We start from the raw sequence: 18,757 nt of genomic DNA on the forward strand, positions 1-18,757 counted from the left end.
TTATGATCTCTTTCTTTCTTTTTTTTTTTTTTGCGGTACGTGGGCCTCTCACTCCTGTGGCCTCTCCCGTTGCGGAGCACAGGCTCCGGACGTGCAGGCTCAGCAGCCATGGCTCACAGGCTCAGCTGCTCCACGGCATGTGGGATCTTCCCAGACTGGGGCACGAACCTGTGTCCCCTGCATCGCCAGGCGGACTCTCAACCACTGCGCCACCAGAGAAGCCCTGTCTTATGATTTCTTAAAAGATTTTAAGCTTAGGAAGTCATCCTTGGTTTTAAATTCACAGATCTAATACCTTGTTTGAGTGGGCATTTGGAAAAGGATGTTTTAAAAATATTTAACTTTTTAATATATCTGGGATTTATTTTGTTATACACTATGAAAGATGGGTCTAAATTAATTTTATTTTCCTTAAATTCCTACCCAGTTATTCCTGCACAAGTTAATGAATAGTTCTTCCCTTCTGGTGATGTCACTTTTGTTTTCTATCACATTCTTGTATGGAAAAAAATCAATTCTGGACTGTCTAGTGTGTGTTCTATATCTTTATATTTTTTCTTCTTTCTGTAGAGTCTTATTTTAATTATCATAGCCTTATTTTTTTTCACCATAGAGAGTTTATTTTCCATATAAAAGGGCAGAAGCTAACATGTGAGCAAAAGGGTAAAAAGCGTGGAGCTCGTGTGGGAGACCATGACAGGTGACTTGAGACTGAGGGTGGTGAAGGCTGGTCCAGGGGGAGAAGTGGAGGTTGTGATGAAGAGATGGGGTCAGATCCGGGCCCTGTCCTTCAGGCAGAGACCATGAGACATGTTGATGCCAAAATTTATGGGATATAGCAAAAGCAGTTTTAAAAGAGACTTCTCACAAAAAAATGCTTACTGGTCTTGGAGAGTTTCCCAGAGAGGCATGGGGTGAGGGATGGTGACGACTGCAGCTCACCCTGGGGACAGAGTCAACTGGCCGCAGCCACCCTTGGAGCTCTCCCCACCGTATGGACACTGGTGCTGGTGGGCACCACTCCTTCCAGCTCAGCTTTATGCTGTATTTAAATATCTAGTGTGGCTAGACCCATTCATATACTTCATTCAAAAATTTCTTTGATAAACTTATCAATTTTTTCTTCCTGAGAACATCAGAATCTAGTCAGATTCTCCAAATTTTCATATAATATTTATTGGACTTTTTGGAATATTTATTGGACTTTTGTAAATCATTATGAGGGTTGTGATGAGTTTGTGTATTATTCATTTATGTATGAATTTACACCCATTTTCAATCAACTTTTGATGTTTGTGACGACAGAACACAGATTAGAGTCAATGAATTAGTCTAAAATAGTAACAAAGACATTTTATCTCAGTTGCCTCCTTCACTTGAGCAATTCATAGCCAAATTAAATGTAATCCCCTTTCATTTTGGCACCTAAATGTCTGGTGGAGATGTAATCCAACAATCAAGGATCCAGTGACTGGCCTCAGGGAGCAGAATAAAAGACACAATGATAAACATTGTCAGTGAATGGATTTGGAAACACTTGAAGGGTAATTGACATTTCAACTTTTATTTTAACTTTCATTTTAATTCCTCAGTATTTCCAATGGAAACCCATGATCCCCTTCTGCAAGAATTTTCACCTTGGGTGTTTACAATTTTTTTCTCTTACTTCCCTTGCCCTCTTCATGCTTGTGGTATCTGTACAGCAAGTTCTCCTGGCCCTAGTTCTTAGTACTCTTGAAACTCTCCTGACAACAGAAAGCAGTGATCAGACAGGTTGAATGATTCAATGGAAATTTAATCTGATCTCATTTTAGCTATGTGTAAGAAGCAACCTGCTGTGAACTAGAATTGTAATGCTGGAAATTATCTGATTCCTACAGGCCTCTCTTCCTTCTCTGCCCTGGTGAATGACTGCTAAAGGAATTTAAAGCATGTAAAACATGATAAGCATTGATTTGTTGCCTTGGCCATTGAACTGGACATCTTGCCTTCTTGCAGGTAAAACTGAAGAGGAGTATCATAGATTCTAAATTTTATTTATAAGGGTGAAGTTTTTAAATGTACTCAATTAAGTTGCTTCTTGAGGCAGTAATGTCCTATTTCCTTTAAATTAGACTTCCAGCTTTGAACCCAGTTTATAAAGCAAAGCAAAATGAAACAACAACCTAGACAAAGAAACCTCTGTCAGTAGAACACTTCAGCTGCAAAGACTGGTGACCTGAAGAATAGGGTTGACAAGATGCGATTGGTCAGTTCACTGCTCTGAAGGAGAGGCATCCTTTATTTGTGGCTGCCTAGGGAAGGCCAGTTACAATGCAGAAAAGCTAAGAAATGGTAGGAGAAAGTGGAGAAACAAACAGGAAAAGAGTGAAAAACTGGACGTAAGAAAAACGGAAGGTATAGAAGAAACAGCAACTTTTACAGTTGATTGTGCCACAGTTCAAGAAGAGTATAGCGACCACTGTTACATTGTTGGCCCCCCATGATCTCCCAGTATTTGCCTCTGTGTAGTCCTCTTTCTTAGAACCTGAGTTGGGAGTATGACTTATTTTAATTAACTGGAAGTGGCAGTGATGCTCTATCAGTTCTTGTTCTAAGCCTTAAGAAGTTCTGCTTTTGTTCTCTTCAGAGCCATGATCTGCTTTATAAGAATTCTGTTAGCCTGCTAGAGCTATGTGGAGAGGCTGTCAGAAAAGCCACATAAGAGGGAGAGGCCCTGAGAGACAAGCCTGGCCATCCCAGTGTCTCAGTCAAGCCCAGGCCCCTGCTGACCTGCCAGCTGGATGAATCCACGTGAGTAGCCATCAGTAAGATCAACAGAAGGGTCACCCAGCCAAGCCCAACCCAGATTGCAGAATTATGAGCAAATAAAATGTTCATTGTTTTAAGCCACTAATTTTTGGGGTGGTTTGTTATACAGCAAAATATAGCTCCTGGCATGTTAAAATGAAGTCAGTGGTCAAGACCCAGTGACTCTACTCTCTGAGACAGTATTGTGTGGATTGAAGATGCACGTCTGGGACCAAAGCAAGCTTGGTTCAAATCCTTACTTTTTCACTTTTTAGCTCTTATGGCCTTGGGCAAGTTATTTAATCTTTCTGGGGCTCAGGCTTGTTATCTGTGAAGTGAGAGAAATATTTCTTCTCTCACAAGATAGTTAAGAAATGAAATGAGTGAAAGTTTGAGGAACATATTAAGTACCCGCCAAATCTTACATTATTTGTTATATTCCATTTCCTTCCTGTCGTTCCCTCATCCCCTGAGGGGATAAAAGTGATCCAAACTACGTTAACTCTTTAGGGTGGCCCTGTGACCTGCTAAGGGCAGTTCTGTCATAGGTCAGTTTTGCACTGCGTATGTATATTTGACCAACAATTGTGTTTATATGAAAAAGAGGTAAGCTCCTAAACTACAGGTGATGGATTTTTAAAATGATAGCAGGTTTGTGGGGCACTGCTGGAGACAATGCACATTTGTGTCCATGTCCCAGACCACCTACACCTGCTCCTCTGCAGTATCACAGCTGTTTATTAGACTAAGCTGGGGTCACCAAGGCATATTGAAGTTACATTCAGCTTATTTTATTGCAGAAGGCATGAAGGCACATGCTGTATTTCCATTTGGTTTTCACAAAAAAGCATTACTATCTCAATGGTTTGTGAAGTTCACTTAGGCAAAAATTGCAGATTTCGAGGTAGTACTGCATAAAATTTGGTGTTTGTTGAGTCCTTGTCTTCATACTGGAAAGAAGAAAGTCCTATACTGAGTGACTAAATTATGTGCAGACACCAAGAGAAAACACACACACGCACACACACGAAAGAAAGGATTAAGGAAAAAAGAAATAAACCTGCTCTGGCCTCAGTTTCCAATTTGTAAAATGAGAAAGCCAGACTAGAAGGTTCTCCAAGGTCACTTCCAGCTCTGAGTTTTAGCAGACATCGCAAATTCTGTGCATTTATTAGCCCTTTGTGAGATTAAAAACACAGGTTGTTCTCCAGCAAAACTTTAATTGCAGAGCTTTCATTAGAAAAAAATCAAAATACTCTTTCAGATTATGCTTTTTTAATTTTAGTTTTAATTGTGTTTTTATTGTTTCCATATTATTTTAAAAGAGAGATGAAAGCTGCAATTTGACAAATTGCTACACCCGTTTCCTTGCCATATAACTGCCCTAGCAAGTTAACTTAAAACAACTTTCTAAAATGTATTTTTAATGAGAAACTCAGACCCCTGAAATTTGTATAAAACATATTTTTCCTTCAGACTTCGTATAGGGCTGTAGAGTTTCCGTACCTCAGTGCCAAGAGCATGGCAGAGGAATTTGGCTCAGCTTAGTAATTAACTTGTGTTAGTCTAGCTCGAAGTTGTTTTTCTCTTAATGGCTTAAGAGAGCCATTCAAATGCTTTGATTCTAGTAATAAAAGTTCTAATGGGCAAGGTAGGTGAATGCCCATGTAATGTTTAGCCTATTAAACTGGCCATATCCAAAGCTTATGCAGAGTAAATTCTTACTAGGGACTTTGAATAGGGCAGGTCAACGTGGAAAAAAGCATGAGAAAATAAGAGAGCTAAAGTAAGTCTGGGAATGTGCTACCTCTCTCCAACCAAGATCCCGATTATAGTGGACATTTATTTTTGCCTTCTTTCATGGTGAGGGGGAAAGAGCTCCCCAAAGTCTCCCTGTGTGCTTCCCAGAATGTTGATTCACCCGCAAGCTTCACAGTGAACCATGTATATGAGACCACGGTTTCTCAGACTATCTGTGGTGAAGGACCAGTTTGCTTCATCTCCCACACCCCCATCCACTGTGGACTGGTACTTGTATAAAATCTGGTAAAAATGAATCACTGGAAAAATGACAGATGAACTATGACATACAAAATATAAGCCTCAGTTTTTATTATTAAATTTAATTACTCTCTCAAATTGCAGTACAAGTTTCTAACCATCCTCAGTTTCTATACTTACTTTTTTTTTTTTTAACATCTTTATTGGAGTATAATTGCTTTACAATGGTGTGTTAGTTTCTGCTGTATAACAAAGTGAATCCGCTATACATATACATATATCCCCATATCTCCTCCCTCGTGCGTCTCCCTCCCACCCTCCCTATCCCAACCCTCTAGGTGGACACAAAGCATCGAGCTGATCTCTCTGTGCTATGCAGATGCTTCCCACTAGCTATCTATTTTACATTTGGTCCATGCCACTCTCTCACTTCGTCCCAGCTTACCCTTCCCCCTCCCCGTGTCCTCAAGTCCATTCTCTGTGTCTTTATTCCTGTCCTGCACCTAGGTTCTTCAGAACCATTTTTGTTTGTTTGTTTAGATTCCATATATATGTGTTAGCATATGGTATTTGTTTTTCTCTTACTTCACTCCATATGACAGACTCTAGGTCCATCCACCTCACTACAAATAACTCAACTTCGTTTCTTTTTATGGCTGAGTAATATTCCATTGTCTATACTTATCTTGTTGCAGATGGTAACAAAAATGTGGAAACAGGCATTGGTCCACGGACCACACTTTGAGTAGCACTGACCTAGACTAGGCCAGTAGTCTCTGGTTCCTAGTAATTATTTCATGGGTGTTCTTATGACCTGAGCTGGTCCCAGTCACTTGAATGTTGGGACTTTGGTTGAGAAACTGGGACAACAATTCTGTTTTTCCTGGCTGGATGCCATCTTGGGACTATAAGAGAAGTGGCTTGAGAATGAGTCAACACCAAGAAAGCAGAACCAAGAGGTAGCAAGTCAGAAGCTGAATCTGCTCCTGTGTTGTAGAGAAATAGAAGCCAATAAATTAAAATTTTTGCTCAAGCTAGAATTCATTAGGTTTTCTCTCACCTGCAAGAGAAAAAGTCCTATGTGATATAATTTGCATGTTTTCCCCTAACTCTCAGTCACCTTGCCAGTCATCTTCCCAAAAGAGAGATCTGGGAATGCCATTCTTCTGGTTATGAAAACCTTAGCTTCCCACGCCTTGGTCCAGAGTTCAGGCTTCTTAAACTGTCATTCAAAGTCATTCCCAGTTGAGTCCCCTTCTTTTTCAGCCTAATTTTTTTTGCTACCCTCATCCTCAGACACATGCCCAATGCTTTAGTGTGACCAGACATGCACTTTTATATATGTTATAGGTTTGCTCATGTTCACTTTGGCTGGATTGCACTTTCTCTTCCCACACCCTCTTCTGATTTTCTAAGAATAGGAACTTGAGAACATAAGGTGTTCATTACTTTTAAATGTTAAGCATTATGCATCACCATAATTCCTGCTGACTCAAGGGCTAATTTTGAGAGTGTTGGCAGGAGGGCAAATTGATGCACCCAGACATTTGACAAAAACTGCATTTAGACTCCAAAGCTTTCATTTCATAGGGAGTCTGGTATGGTTATATTACCAAAATCTCAGAAAACAACAAACTTAGACAAAGTGTGACTTTAAGTTATTGCAAAACTGAATAAGCAAGAAATGAAAACATATGTCTGCACCAAAATGTGTACACAGATGTTCATAGCAGCTTTATTCATAATAGCTGAAAGTGGAAACAAACCAAATGTTCAACAACTGATCAGTGTATAAACAAAATGTGGTATATCCATAAAATGAAATATTACTTGCCATGAAAAGAAGTGAAGTACTGATACATGATACAACATGGACTGACCTTGAAAACATTATGCTCAGTGAAAGAAGCCAGATATGAAAGGCCACATATTGTATAATTCCATTTATATGAATGTCTGGAATTGACAAATCTATAGAGAAAGTAGATTAGTGGTAACCTAGGGCTGGGGAGAGTGATGAGGTTGAAGGGTGAAGGCCGGGGGGAACAGAGTTTCTTTTCTAGAGCGATGAAAATGTTCTCAAATTGATCGTAGTGATGGATGCACAGCACTGTGAATATACTAAAAGTCATTTAACTGTACACTTTTAATGGGTGAATTATATGGTATGTGAACTATGCCTCAACAACGTGTTTTTTTTAAAAAAAGAGTTTATAGGAGCTTTATTCGTAAGTGCCGAAACTGGGAAGCAACAAGATGTCTAAGGTGAATGGGTAAATCAACTGTGGTACATCCAGACAACTGAATAGTATTCATTCAGCACTGAAAAAAATGAGCTATTAAGCCATGACAATACATGCAGGAACCTTAAATGCATATTACTAAGTGAAAGAAGCCAATCTGAAAAGGCTACAACGTACACACTGTATGACTTCAACTATATGACATCCTGGAAAAGGCAAAACACTGGAGACAGTAAAAATGATTGGTGGTTGCCAGGGGTTAGGGTGGAGGATGCGGTGAAGAGGCAGAGAGCACAGAGGATTTTCACGGCAGTGAAACTACTCTGTATGATACTACAATGGTGGATACATGCCACTATACACTTGTCTAAACTCATGTAAACTATGGGCTCTGGGTGATAATGATGTGTCAATGTAGGTATGATTGTAACAAATGTCCCAGTCTGGTGCTGGATTTTTTTTTTTTTTAATTTCCTCCCTCCCTCCCTTCCTCCTTTCCTTTCCCCTCCCCTCCCCTCCCCTCCCCTCCCCTCCCCTCCCCTCCCCTCCCTTCCCCTCCCCTCCCCTCCCCTCCCCTCCCCTCCCCTCTCCTTTCCACTGTGTTGGGTCTTCTTTGCTGCGCGCAGGCTTTCTCTAGTTGCAGTGAGCGGGGGCTACCCTTCATCGCGGTGCATGGGCTTCTCATTGCAGTGGCTTCTCTTGTTGCAGAGCATGGGTTCTAGGTACGTGGGCTTCAGTAGTTGTGGCTTGTGGGCTCAGTACTTGTGGCTCACAGGCTCTAGAGCACTGCCTCAGTAGTTGTGGTGCACAGGCTTAGCTGCTCCGTGGCATGTAGGGTCTTCCTGGACCAGGGATCAAACCCATGTCCCCTGCATTGGCAGGCGTAACCACTGAGCCACCAGGGAAGTCCTGGTGCTGGATGTTGATAGTGGGAGAGGTTGTGTGTGTGTGTGTGGAGGGGTGTTGGGGGGTCAGATTGGCATATGGGAGCTCTGTGTTTTCTGCTCAGTTTTGCTGTGAACCTTAAATTGCTCTAAAAATCAAAAGTCTAAAGAAAGAAGCAAAGGAGGATGAGGAGGAAGGGGGTGAGGAACAGGAAGAGGGCCAGGGCAAGGACGGAGAGGAGGAGGGGTGACCTCACAAGGCCCATCTCAGTGGGCACCACGTCGGAAAGTTGCCCTGCCTCTCTCTCGTCTCCCTCCTGGCGGAAGAATTAATTGCTCCTTTATCTGTATTTTCATTGTGTTCTTATTCCTACTTCTTTTATAGTTCGTATCACTTTATTATAGTTGTTTGCAGGCCTTACTTACTGAACTATGACCTGCCTGAGGGCAGAGGCAATGCCTTATTTTCTTGATATTTCTACTAGAAATACTACATGGTAGAGTTCAGTTAAAAGTGTGGTGTGTGTATGAATGAAGAACATCTTAAAGCGGCTGTGTTAAGTGCAGTTTTAAAGGATTCTGCTCTAGAATCTGTTGTTCTTCAGGCTTTTTGGTAACCTAAAAAATGCTCCCTCTACGTGGCTCATCCTTGGGACCGTGGCCAGGGTGTGAGCGAGAGCACTGAGGACATGTGACAATCCTAGACGAACGACTTATCCCTACTGAGTCTCCTCCAATAGGCAGCGTACTATTCTAGTAGAGCTTTTGCAAAATACTCTTCCTTGGGGATAATCTAACCATGCGCACGCTGAGATCTGGGACCAGACTTCCGTGTGGTGACGAAGGTCAACTGGGAAGATGTCATTGGGGGGAGAGGAGAAGATCTCATTCTACTGAAAGCCACCACTGCCACCTCAGGATGGCTGCCTGAAATGCTCTGGTGAGAGCTTTATTACAAGGCTTTGGGGTTACATATATGTAAAATGTGTGAAGTGTGTTCCTGGGAGGGATGACATTGTAAACTTTTATTATTCATTTATACCTTACTGAGAGTCATATGTAATAGAGTTCTTGAAAGTAGGTTTTAAGAGGGCAATAGAGAAAACTCATCAAGATACTGGTGCTAAGAATGATAAGGAAAAGGTACCTAAGAGGTGCTAGGATGCCAAAAATAGCTTTTCTTTACTTCCCAAATTTGGCATCATTTAATGGATAAAGTGAATATTCTCAATCACATAACCACTTTAATTTTAGTACCAGGGCATACTTTTTAAGAAGTCACTTATTTATATTGTTTAAAATAGTAGCATTGAGAATGTGGGGAATTTAGTAGTCAGGGCTCTACTACTTACTTGCTGAACGATCTAAGGAAGTTTCTTCCCGTCTCTGAGCTTCAGTTTTATTCACTGATAAAATGGGCACAATAATACCTGTACTGTTTACATCACAGGGTGTTTGTGAAAATCCACTGAGATCGCTGAAAGCAAAATGTTTTACAAATTAGACAAATAAATTTATAATTGATGTTAGTCTAGGAAGGATAAGTGCTGTGAACTTCTCCTACTAAATACCAATGGAGTTTATTTGTGGTTGGTACAAAAAGCAAAAAAAAAAAAAGCAAAAAAAAGTGCTGTACATTTAGTCCTTTGTTTCTTTAAATTTTGAAGGAGCTCTACCACGTTCTGAAAAGGAATCTTATTAACATTTTGGGAAAAGCCTTTATATTGAAACTTCTTGTAAGTTTTACACGCAAGGCACACACGTGTATGTAAGGATATCTAGCCAACATGTGCCCTTTGAAAAGAGAAAAGCTCTTCTTTAACCATCTTCTCCAAGAATCGTTAATTTGTATCAGAAAATTGGAGAGGCATGCAGGCATACCTTCCTAAGGAGCATAAAATGTCTGAGCAGTTATCACCCATAGCATCTGTCCCTTCTCTGATCTATTCCAGAGATCACTTGCCAATTCACAAATGCCATGGGGGACCTCTCCTGTGCGGTTATGTAACTCTTGACCTGTGTAGGGCCTTCCCCTAAAACTGCACCATGAGGTCCTTAAGGACAGAGGCTGTGACTTACAGGTACTTGTGTCTCCTAGTTTCCAGCAGTAAATATTTATTAAATGAAAACTTGGCTGAGGCTGCATATCAAGGTCAGGAGGAAGTGGTGCCTCTTGGCAGATTTTATCCTCAGCGTAGGTTACCTGTTCCTGCATAATTGAAAGAAGACTCTATGGGTTTGAAGGCTGTCTAACCCTTTCACAGGAGGTCAAGTAACTGTGCTAGGCCATGGGTGTCAAATAAAGGGCATCACAGTTTAAGAAAGACATGAGAAATTAGGAGACAGTTCAGAGAACAGCTATCATGAAGATAGAGTTTACAAAGGAAGATGTAGGAAGAGGGGAGGGGAATACTGGGATTATTTAAACCTGACAAGAGGAGCCTGAAAAAAAGCACGAGAGGTAGTTGATTTTCAAACATTTATGGGGATGATTATATAGAGCAGAGCTTCTCAACCTTTGTGGCAAGGCACACTTAAGAAAAGATTATATTTACAGGGCCCACAAGGATACTCAGGTAAGGCTGCTCAAGAGTTGATTCTTCTCTAAGGCTTTGACATTCCTAGGTCCCACCCTGCCACCAGAGGACTTAGCGCAGCCTTTGGGTAGTGTTATGGACAGAATATTTGTGTCCCACCAAACTCATATGTTGAAACCCTAAGCCCAATATGATATCATAGTTTTAGGAGATGGGGCCTTTGGGAGGTGATTAGGTCCTAACAGTGGAACCTTCCTGAATGGAATTAGTGCTCTTATAGAAGAGACCTCACAGAGCTCTCTCACCCACTTTTTCTGCAGGGTTGCTGGGAGAAGACAGCTGTTTACGAACCAGGAAGTAGGTGTCACCAGACACAGAATCTGCTGTTGCCTTCATTTCAGACTTCCCAGCCTCCAGAACTACGAGAAATAAGTGTTTGTTGTTTAAGCACCCAGTCTATGGTGTTTTGTTATGGCAGCCCAAACTGACGAGGTCAGGGATTTGTGCACATGTTAGAAAATTGATGTAGAGTGCAGGGCCTGTCTGTATTTTAGGTAGCGTAAGAAGAAGTAGGGTCAAAATGAAAGATGGAAGATTGGAATAAAATGAGGAAACACTTTATTCATAGATTTGAAAATACCAGATTGGTTTGTCAAAGGGTGTGTGTGTGTGTGTGTGTGTGTGTGTGTGTGTGTGTGTGTGTATAGCATGTCCTAAAAGTCTTTATGCAGTTTAAGCTTCACTAACTTCAGAAAAATAAGTGCTACAGACTTATCCTCAAGATCTCGTGAAAGTTTAATTATTTACATTTATTTTACAGTAACTTTAGTTTTGTGAATGTTGAATAATAAATCATTCATTTTAATTATTTGAGTCAGCCCCTCTGACTGAAGATGGTAACGGCTGACTGCAACAAAAAGCAAAATTCCCTATTCAACATTTAGAAAACTGGATAAAAGAACTTTTAAGTTCTTTATAACTGGGTTTGTGTAGTGAAAAGATTCTATAGGAAAGGTGGATTTAAGGACATATATGATCCTGAGTATAAATGTGTGGGTACAAGCAAAAATTCCAGACAGTATTTCAGACACTTAAGGCAGTGGAGTTGGTGAGACCCAAGTCAAGTTTCTATCAAACAGTAAAGGGGACCCAGGTAGTATCTGGGTTACAGATGGGACAAGCAGAAAATTTCATTACTGTAAATATATGAAACCATGAAAGGATGGAGCTGGAAAATAGGATGGCAGGGTAGGGCAGAGGGACCTGGAAGGCCCAGCAGGGGCGGAAGGGTCTGCTGGACTGGTGGGTGGGGGAGGGGCTGTGGACACACCCTCTCCATGTTGTCCCCTCCCCCACACTCAGAAACCCTTTGTGACTCTTCAGTGCTCTGTGATACAGGCCTGGGACTGCACCCGCACTCTCAGTGCTCAGTATGCTCAGGCAGCCTTGCGGTTCAGAAATGGGATTCAGACCATGGAATGTTCTCTCATTTTTGAACAGCGTTATTGACCCATATCTGAGCTTTGGCTCAATGTCCTTGGATATTGACCAAAACCTCATCGTCCTGTGTGGGTTGGTGTTGCTTCTTCTGTTCCTGTGGTACCTGGTGAGCTTGCCATTTTCACCTACCTTCAATAAAACCAAAGACATCCGAAAGGTAAGCAGCCCGGGGTGAGCCCCCAACAGAGATTCTTTATTGTTATTTCCATTTCTATTCCCACATTTTAAAATGAGATTGGTTGGCTCAGAGAGACACCTAAGATGGGAAGTTCAAGGAGAGGGTAGAACATCATCGTCCTAGGGAAAGAAGCCAGGCAGGGCTAGGGGTTCAGGGAGGACTAAGGCTTCCACTTGAAGCCCATGTCCCATCTGAGTGTTTGGAGGACTCCAGGATAAAATCCCAAACAGTAATTTTGTGGCCCTAGGTTGGGTTATTTAGAGAGTTTGGGATCTCTGCAGGAGAACAGAGTTCCCTAATGCTTGATCATGAGTACATTCTCATGTCAGGCATCACTCGACAAAGCCTTCCTTTGTGCTGGGCTGATCAGAGCAGCAATGCTGAGCCTCTGACCAGAGGCTGGAGCCTGAGCTCCAGGATACAGGGTGCTACCTGAAGGACATGGACGTGACTGTTGGCCTCAGATGCTATGCCCTCCTTGGGCAGATGACTTCTGACTGGGAATATCAAGTGTGGATCTCATAGACAAAAGTCCTTCTTTGAGTTTGTCAAAGAAGAAAAACATCGAAAGCATTTTAAGCCTTTAAAATTGATAAAAAGAAGGAACATAAAGTTCTATTAATTAAAATAGAGTCATATTATTCATGGATAATGAATATCTGAGTTTCCTAGAGAGGAGTGAGAGAAATGAGCCCCAGCCCTTCATTCTTTTCTTTTTGTTCTCAGCATCAGGGCAGAGCCAAGAGGAGAAGGAAAGGTGGAACACCGAAAGGTAAGGTTCTGCCTGTCCCACCTGAACTCTCCAAGGGTGACCCTTCCTGCCTTTTCCATGAGATCCAAGGTCCCTGATCTCTGAGGATGTCAACTGCTAGATACAGTTTCTCTCAGAAACCAGAGTTCTCAGAGGAGAGGCTTGTGGGAGGGCAGTCAGAGCCTGAGACACTCCTCAGATCCCCTGGTCTGCTCATCGCTGGGCATGAACCAGTGATGGGCCTGGGCAATGGGTGTTTCCGAACAGGTGGCCATGTGACATGTCAAGAGTCAGAACTTCTGTGTTCTGACTTTGTAAAAGTCCTTTGACTTCCTGGATGATCAGATCCCTCTCTAAGGCAACACTGATCCCTGGGCTTCACATGGTGGTTTTGAGCATCACATGAGATAAAATGCATGTGAAAGTACTGTACAAGAAGCAACATACACATGTTAATATCACTGACCATTTGACCTCATCTACTAATTCTTGGGTCTTTCAGAGTCTAATATCCCAAGGGTTTCCCGTAAGGGGACTCCTTTTTTATACCTATGCTTCTACCTTCATTACATACAACCCACTCTCCTGGTTTCTCAGGTTGGAGATGTCACCAGACAGAAATAGAGGAGAAAACGATGCTGATTTCTATTCTGAAAAGGTGACTAGTCTTTCCCCTTCTTTCCTGATCCCTCCTTAGCATGTTCTATGCAATTCCAGGGATTCAGTGCAACCTGCTGTAGTCATGGCAGGGGGTAGCATAGGAATGAGTATGTGATGAAGGCCTTGAGGTGAGGGCTGTTGAGCATGTTGTGAACTCATGGATGTGGAGCAATGTGAAGGGGCAGCAGGCTTCAAATGACCCCACCCCTGCCAGGCCAGCAGGTCCCCCTTTCCTTATTCTGGTCCTGGTTGCATCTTTGTACTTCCTGTCTTCTGCAGCCTCCTGGGCCAGCACGATGACAACACCCGCATTCGTCGGCTCTTATGTCCAGACCCCTTCTGTGAGGTGTGTAATAATGCCACTGCTGAGATCAATCGGCTGCTACTCCCAGAGGCCCTGGAAGATTCTACTTCCTCTGTGTCCCCGTTGGCTTCCACAGCTCCTGTGAGTGAGCCATCATTTACTCTGTCCCCTGCCTTCTCAACAGTCCCTCCAAGAGACCTAACACCAGCCTCTCTTCTTGAGCCTTCCCCACTGCCCCCCTCCGTTCTCTCCCCTGGCCCAATGACCCCCTTAGTTGACTCTTTTTCACCCTCCCCATTGGGTCATTCTCTGGCACCAGAGCCTTTTCCTTCCTTGGATTCCGAATTCCCAGTGGACTATTCCCCACCCCAACCCCTTGCCTTTCCCCCTCTCCTACCACATGACACTCAGACAGCAGATCCTGTCCTCCCACGAGAGGCCACTTTGTCTCCGGATACCGTTTTCTCTCTTGACCCCACCCTTTCCCAAGATATCAATCCCTTACCAGATTTGTCCCAGGCAATGAATCACCCCGATTCTTTTGCTTGCCATCATGCACCACCAACTCTGTCTGTTTCACCACAGCCAGAGTGCACTTTATCTGTGACTCAACCTAAGTCAACTTCCATCTTACTGGCACAATGTGATTTCAATCAACAGTTTCTTGACCTCCATTCTTCAGAGGCCTCTTCTGGGGGAGACCCTGCAGCCAACCTTGTAGAGCCTGGTAACCTCTCATTTCTCAGCCCTGATGTCCTGGCACTCCTGGAGAGACAAGTCCAAAAGAGGAGCGATTTCCTGATGTGGAAGGAAAAGGAAAATGAAAAAGGTTCTTTTCCAGAACAACTTAGGCCAGTCTACCAACTAAATTCTTCATGGAAAATGTTAGCGTCAACTGGTGATAAGCATGACTCGGCAGGCTGCCTTCCCTTTCGGAGCAGCAAAGACAGACCAGAGGAGCTGCATGTGCAGCAGCCCCCATATCCTAAGACCCTGGAGGACCATTTACAGCAAAAACCTATCCAGTTCTTCTGGGGCCTCCCGTCTCTGCACAGCGAGTCCTTGCCCTCTGCTGTTCATGTCTTGGCTGACAGTTCCTCGATCTTTATTTTCAATAGAAACTCGAATGCCTCCACAGGCCGAGAATCACCAGTGCTTCCTGATCCCCTGCCTCTGTCCTTGCCTGAGATTCAGCCTGAGCCCTTGCCTCAAACCCTGCCTCAATCTCAGCCCCTACCTCTTACTCAGGTCCAGTCCCAGGCCGACCCTCAGTCTCCACTCCCAGTCATACCATCTGATCCTCTACCCCAGATCAGGACCTGTGGAGTAAGTTTCCACAGACCTCAGGATGAGTCCGAGTCTCTCTCCTCATCTGAAATTCAACAGCTGGAATGGAACATTTTACAGAAACAACAGGAAAATTTGTGGGGTTTACCCTCTGTGGTCCAAAGATCTTGGGAAGACTTTTGTCCATCAGCTCCTAACACTCCTCGCCACCGGGCCCCCCAGGCCCATGTTTCAATCTCCATCCTTCCTGGGGAGTTTCCTCTCAGTGATGAAGTTCGGAAGAAACTAGAGCATCACCTTAGAAAGAGGCTCATCCAACACCGGTGGGGCCTGCCCCGCAGAATCTACGAGTCTGTGTCACTGATATTGCCTCCAAATGGTTTTTCAGAGGCATCTGAGTCGGTGAGCAGTAATGGAGTCTCACTGATCTCTGTGTTTAAGGGTCAGAGTAGCAAAAATGTAAATGTTGGATTGAGCCAAACTGGAGGCTCCCATGAGAGGAGCTCAGAAATGTTCCAGCTAGAGGAAGGTGTGGGGAAGAATCTGGGACACAGCCTAGAGAATGGCCCAAAAGATCACCTGTTGAATGACCCAAAGAGCTCTTCAGGTAAGGATCTGGGGTATGACTCTGAGAAAGACCTAAACAGTCAGATGGTGAGTCTCTCAGAGAAAAATTCAAGGATGTCAGCAGAGAGTCTAGGTCAGAGACAACTTCAAAATGTCCTAAAAGTACATTTGAGCAAGAAGTTTGGAGAAATAAATGAGGGTCGGCTCCCTGGGACTGTGCATAATTCATGGCATGCTATCAAGCAAACATTGCTTCTTTCTGTGAAATCCCACACCCAAACAGAACAGAGAAGTTTGCCATCATCAGTGGGTGTGGCCTACTCCCTGAATACCTTCCAGGACCTGACTTTTGTTGATTCCAATACACAACAGATGCTGGAAGCCCATATTAAAAGGTTTCGTATGAGGATGTTGTGGGCCCTTCCCCGCAAGGTCCTTAAATCCATACGGATCTTTAAATTGAAAGATGCCTCATCCCAGTCCTTGTCTCATGCCAACTTGCCCTCCTCAACCAATGTGATTTCTGAGGCAGACTCCAAATCTGGGAGCTTCAAGTCCTTTAGAGGAAGCTCTGAATCTCTCCATGGAGACAAAGTGGCAACAACCAATTCAGCCCCTGTCCTGGATCGTTCTCTCCCTGCCACCTCGCCTGTGGGCAAAGGAGGACAGAGGGTCCTGAGACAATCACGCTCTGATGTCAACCGTGGGCTGGCAGAGGATGTTCAGAGAATTAAGGATGCCAGACAGACTCGTCTGTCTGTTTCACTCCGCATCACAGGGAAAGCAGGTCATAGACAGACTCAACTAGCCAACAGATATCCCCAAAAGCTGCTTGCAAAGCAAGCTGGGGCCAGATATGAGCCGAAGCATAAGAGTGTGAGTTCCAGTGATAAAGGAGAAATGCAACGGGGCAAAAAGGTGGAGAAGTCAGAACCTGTTTCCATGCCCAGATTGTCTAGGGAGGTATTCACGGCTGAGGGGCTTGATCCTCTTCAATTAAAAACTAGTGACATGGTGACAACTAGCAAGCCAGGGAGCTCCCAAATGATAAACGTGAATGAGAATAAAGCAGAAACTACCGTGACCACTGGAAGCCCCCCACCCAAATTAGCAGTTCGCCAAGATCCTAAATCATTAGACCTTAAAGAACAACTGTTCCGTGAGTTAAACTTTAAACTGGAGAACAGGGAGCATAGCCAGGCTCAAGGCCAACCCACTGACACATCCCTTGCTTCAGATAACTTGACTTACGAGGCCTCACTGACTCATGCCCAAGGTGTCTCAGGTGGGGACATGGGAGCTTCCCAGGTGCTGCATGTCCATTTGAAGGACAGAGGAATCAGGATGGAGCAGCAGCAGGAACCTTGGGCCCCTAAGCAGGCCTTAAGGAGGTGCCAGCGTAAGAACTTCCCACCAACTGCAAAGGGAGTGAGCCCTCTGGAGCCCAAGGCAAAAGAGCTTGATGGAGGGGATAAAGGCTTGGGGACATCCCAACTTAGGAGGAAGAGTTTCCCTACTCAGGAGATGGTACTAGGGCAGACACCTGTGAGCAAGTCTTCCCAGACCCTGTCACAGAAGGGACAGCCTCTTCCTGAAGGCCATAACGGAAAAAGAATGATGCACTTCTTGCAATGGCTTTATTCTGGGATAGAATACAAAAGTCAAGAAGATGCCCGGGAAAAGGGCAGCCCCATATCAACTGTGCAGAACAGAGGCCTAGTTAAAAGTAAAGCTGCCTTTACTGGGACAGCTGAAGCTCAGAAAATCGTGACAGACAACGGGAAGTTCCTAGTGGAGAAACTGGGGTGTCAGCATGCAATTGATGTCACCTGCTCTCAAGGGCCCCGTCCTCCCCCAGTGCAGGTGAGGAAAACTCAGCAAAAGGCGGAAGTGCAGGTCCGGACACAGCCTGTCCAGGGACATCCTTTCAACTACAGGGCTCCCTCCTGTAAAGTGACAAATACCAAGTCCTGCCATCAAATATCAAGTCCTATCTTTGCTGGCCAGAGTTATCCTCCAAGTGCAAGACAGATCAGAGATAAGAAGAGACACCCCCAGAAAGTTGTGGCATTCAAGGACCAGCAACTATGTCACAGACATCTCCCACCAGTGTCCCACGGGGAGCCTGTGCCCCATCCAAGCCCCACCCACAGGCGTCAAGCTGGCCAGGCACCCACGGCTGCTCTCAGCACTGCTGAAGGCACTGTGTTTGGACATCGGTCTCTACTCTTTAGACAGAAAACAATTCTCCACAATTCCCAGGGAGGAAGACTTCCCATCCAGAAATAACTCCTTCCTTGTGGAGATTATTGATTCTCCCAAATAAATAGTTATCTAATAATAGTGTATCTTTTCTGTGTACTGTGTTGGGGGCATGGGTTTTGGGTAACTCAGGGCTTATGTGTAAGGGAAAGGAAGGAGATAGTTCAGCTCTTACTGATTGCTTCCTTTGGCTTTGGCTAAAAGGTGACCAGTCCTCTGGAGTTCTTGCTGAACCCCGCCACCCCACCCCCCACCCCAAAGCCCATTTCCTCCCTGATGAAATTTGAGGAGATGGGCTTTGTCTTCTGCCGCTTGGCTTAGCCTTAATGAAATTGTATAGCAGCCCACATCTCCCCCCTCGCTGAACGTTTTATATCCTTTAGAGAAGTAGGGAAGATAGGTCTTTTATACCTGAGGAGCGTTAAGGACAGGTATCCTTTCTGAAAATAATGCTGAAGAAGAAACAACAGCTTAATCGTTACTTAGAACTCAGTGACCAGAGGCTGCTACAGGGGGCTGAACCCTGAATGGCACTATGTGGGCGGAGGTGTTGCTCTACTGGACCCTGGGCTAGTTGCCGTAGGGTCCAGGAACAGCACAGCAGCCGCTTGAGGATCTGTGATGTGGGTCATGTTAATGTATCGGGAGAGCATACTTTAAACTTGACGTGGCGCTTTCCTTACTAGAAAGGCACCCTGGGGAAGTGGTTCCCCTCCCTGGGTATTTTTTTGGGCTGCTCAATTGATGACTTTTTTTTTGGGCAGAGGAAAAGCACCACTCAGCTGTCAGTGGT

The 18,757-nt window shown here is 44.0% G+C and overlaps 1 protein-coding gene across 2 annotated transcripts; it reads left to right on the top strand.

Moving 5' to 3' along the window:
* Positions 1-7,620: 7,620 nt before the first annotated feature.
* On the top strand, positions 7,621-18,255 carry LOC149748990 (spermatogenesis-associated protein 31D4-like). Of its 2 annotated transcripts, XM_089913346.1 has the most exons (5): positions 7,621-12,112; positions 12,860-12,905; positions 13,482-13,542; positions 13,824-13,989; positions 14,509-18,255. In XM_089913346.1, exons 1-5 carry the CDS (start codon positions 11,888-11,890, stop codon positions 17,989-17,991), a joined length of 3,981 nt encoding a protein of 1,326 aa, XP_089769472.1. In that variant the 5' UTR covers positions 7,621-11,887; the 3' UTR covers positions 17,992-18,255. The 2 variants fall into 2 exon arrangements, with proteins under 2 accessions (XP_089769472.1, XP_089769471.1); XM_089913345.1 differs by having other exon boundaries at positions 13,824-18,255.
* Positions 18,256-18,757: the final 502 nt, after the last annotated feature.

This window comes from Delphinapterus leucas, chromosome 6 (assembly GCF_059928025.1).
Source record: "Delphinapterus leucas isolate spDelLeu-1000000601 "Yukka" chromosome 6, BTC_Dleu_Yukka2, whole genome shotgun sequence".
Lineage (NCBI taxonomy): Eukaryota > Metazoa > Chordata > Mammalia > Artiodactyla > Monodontidae > Delphinapterus > Delphinapterus leucas.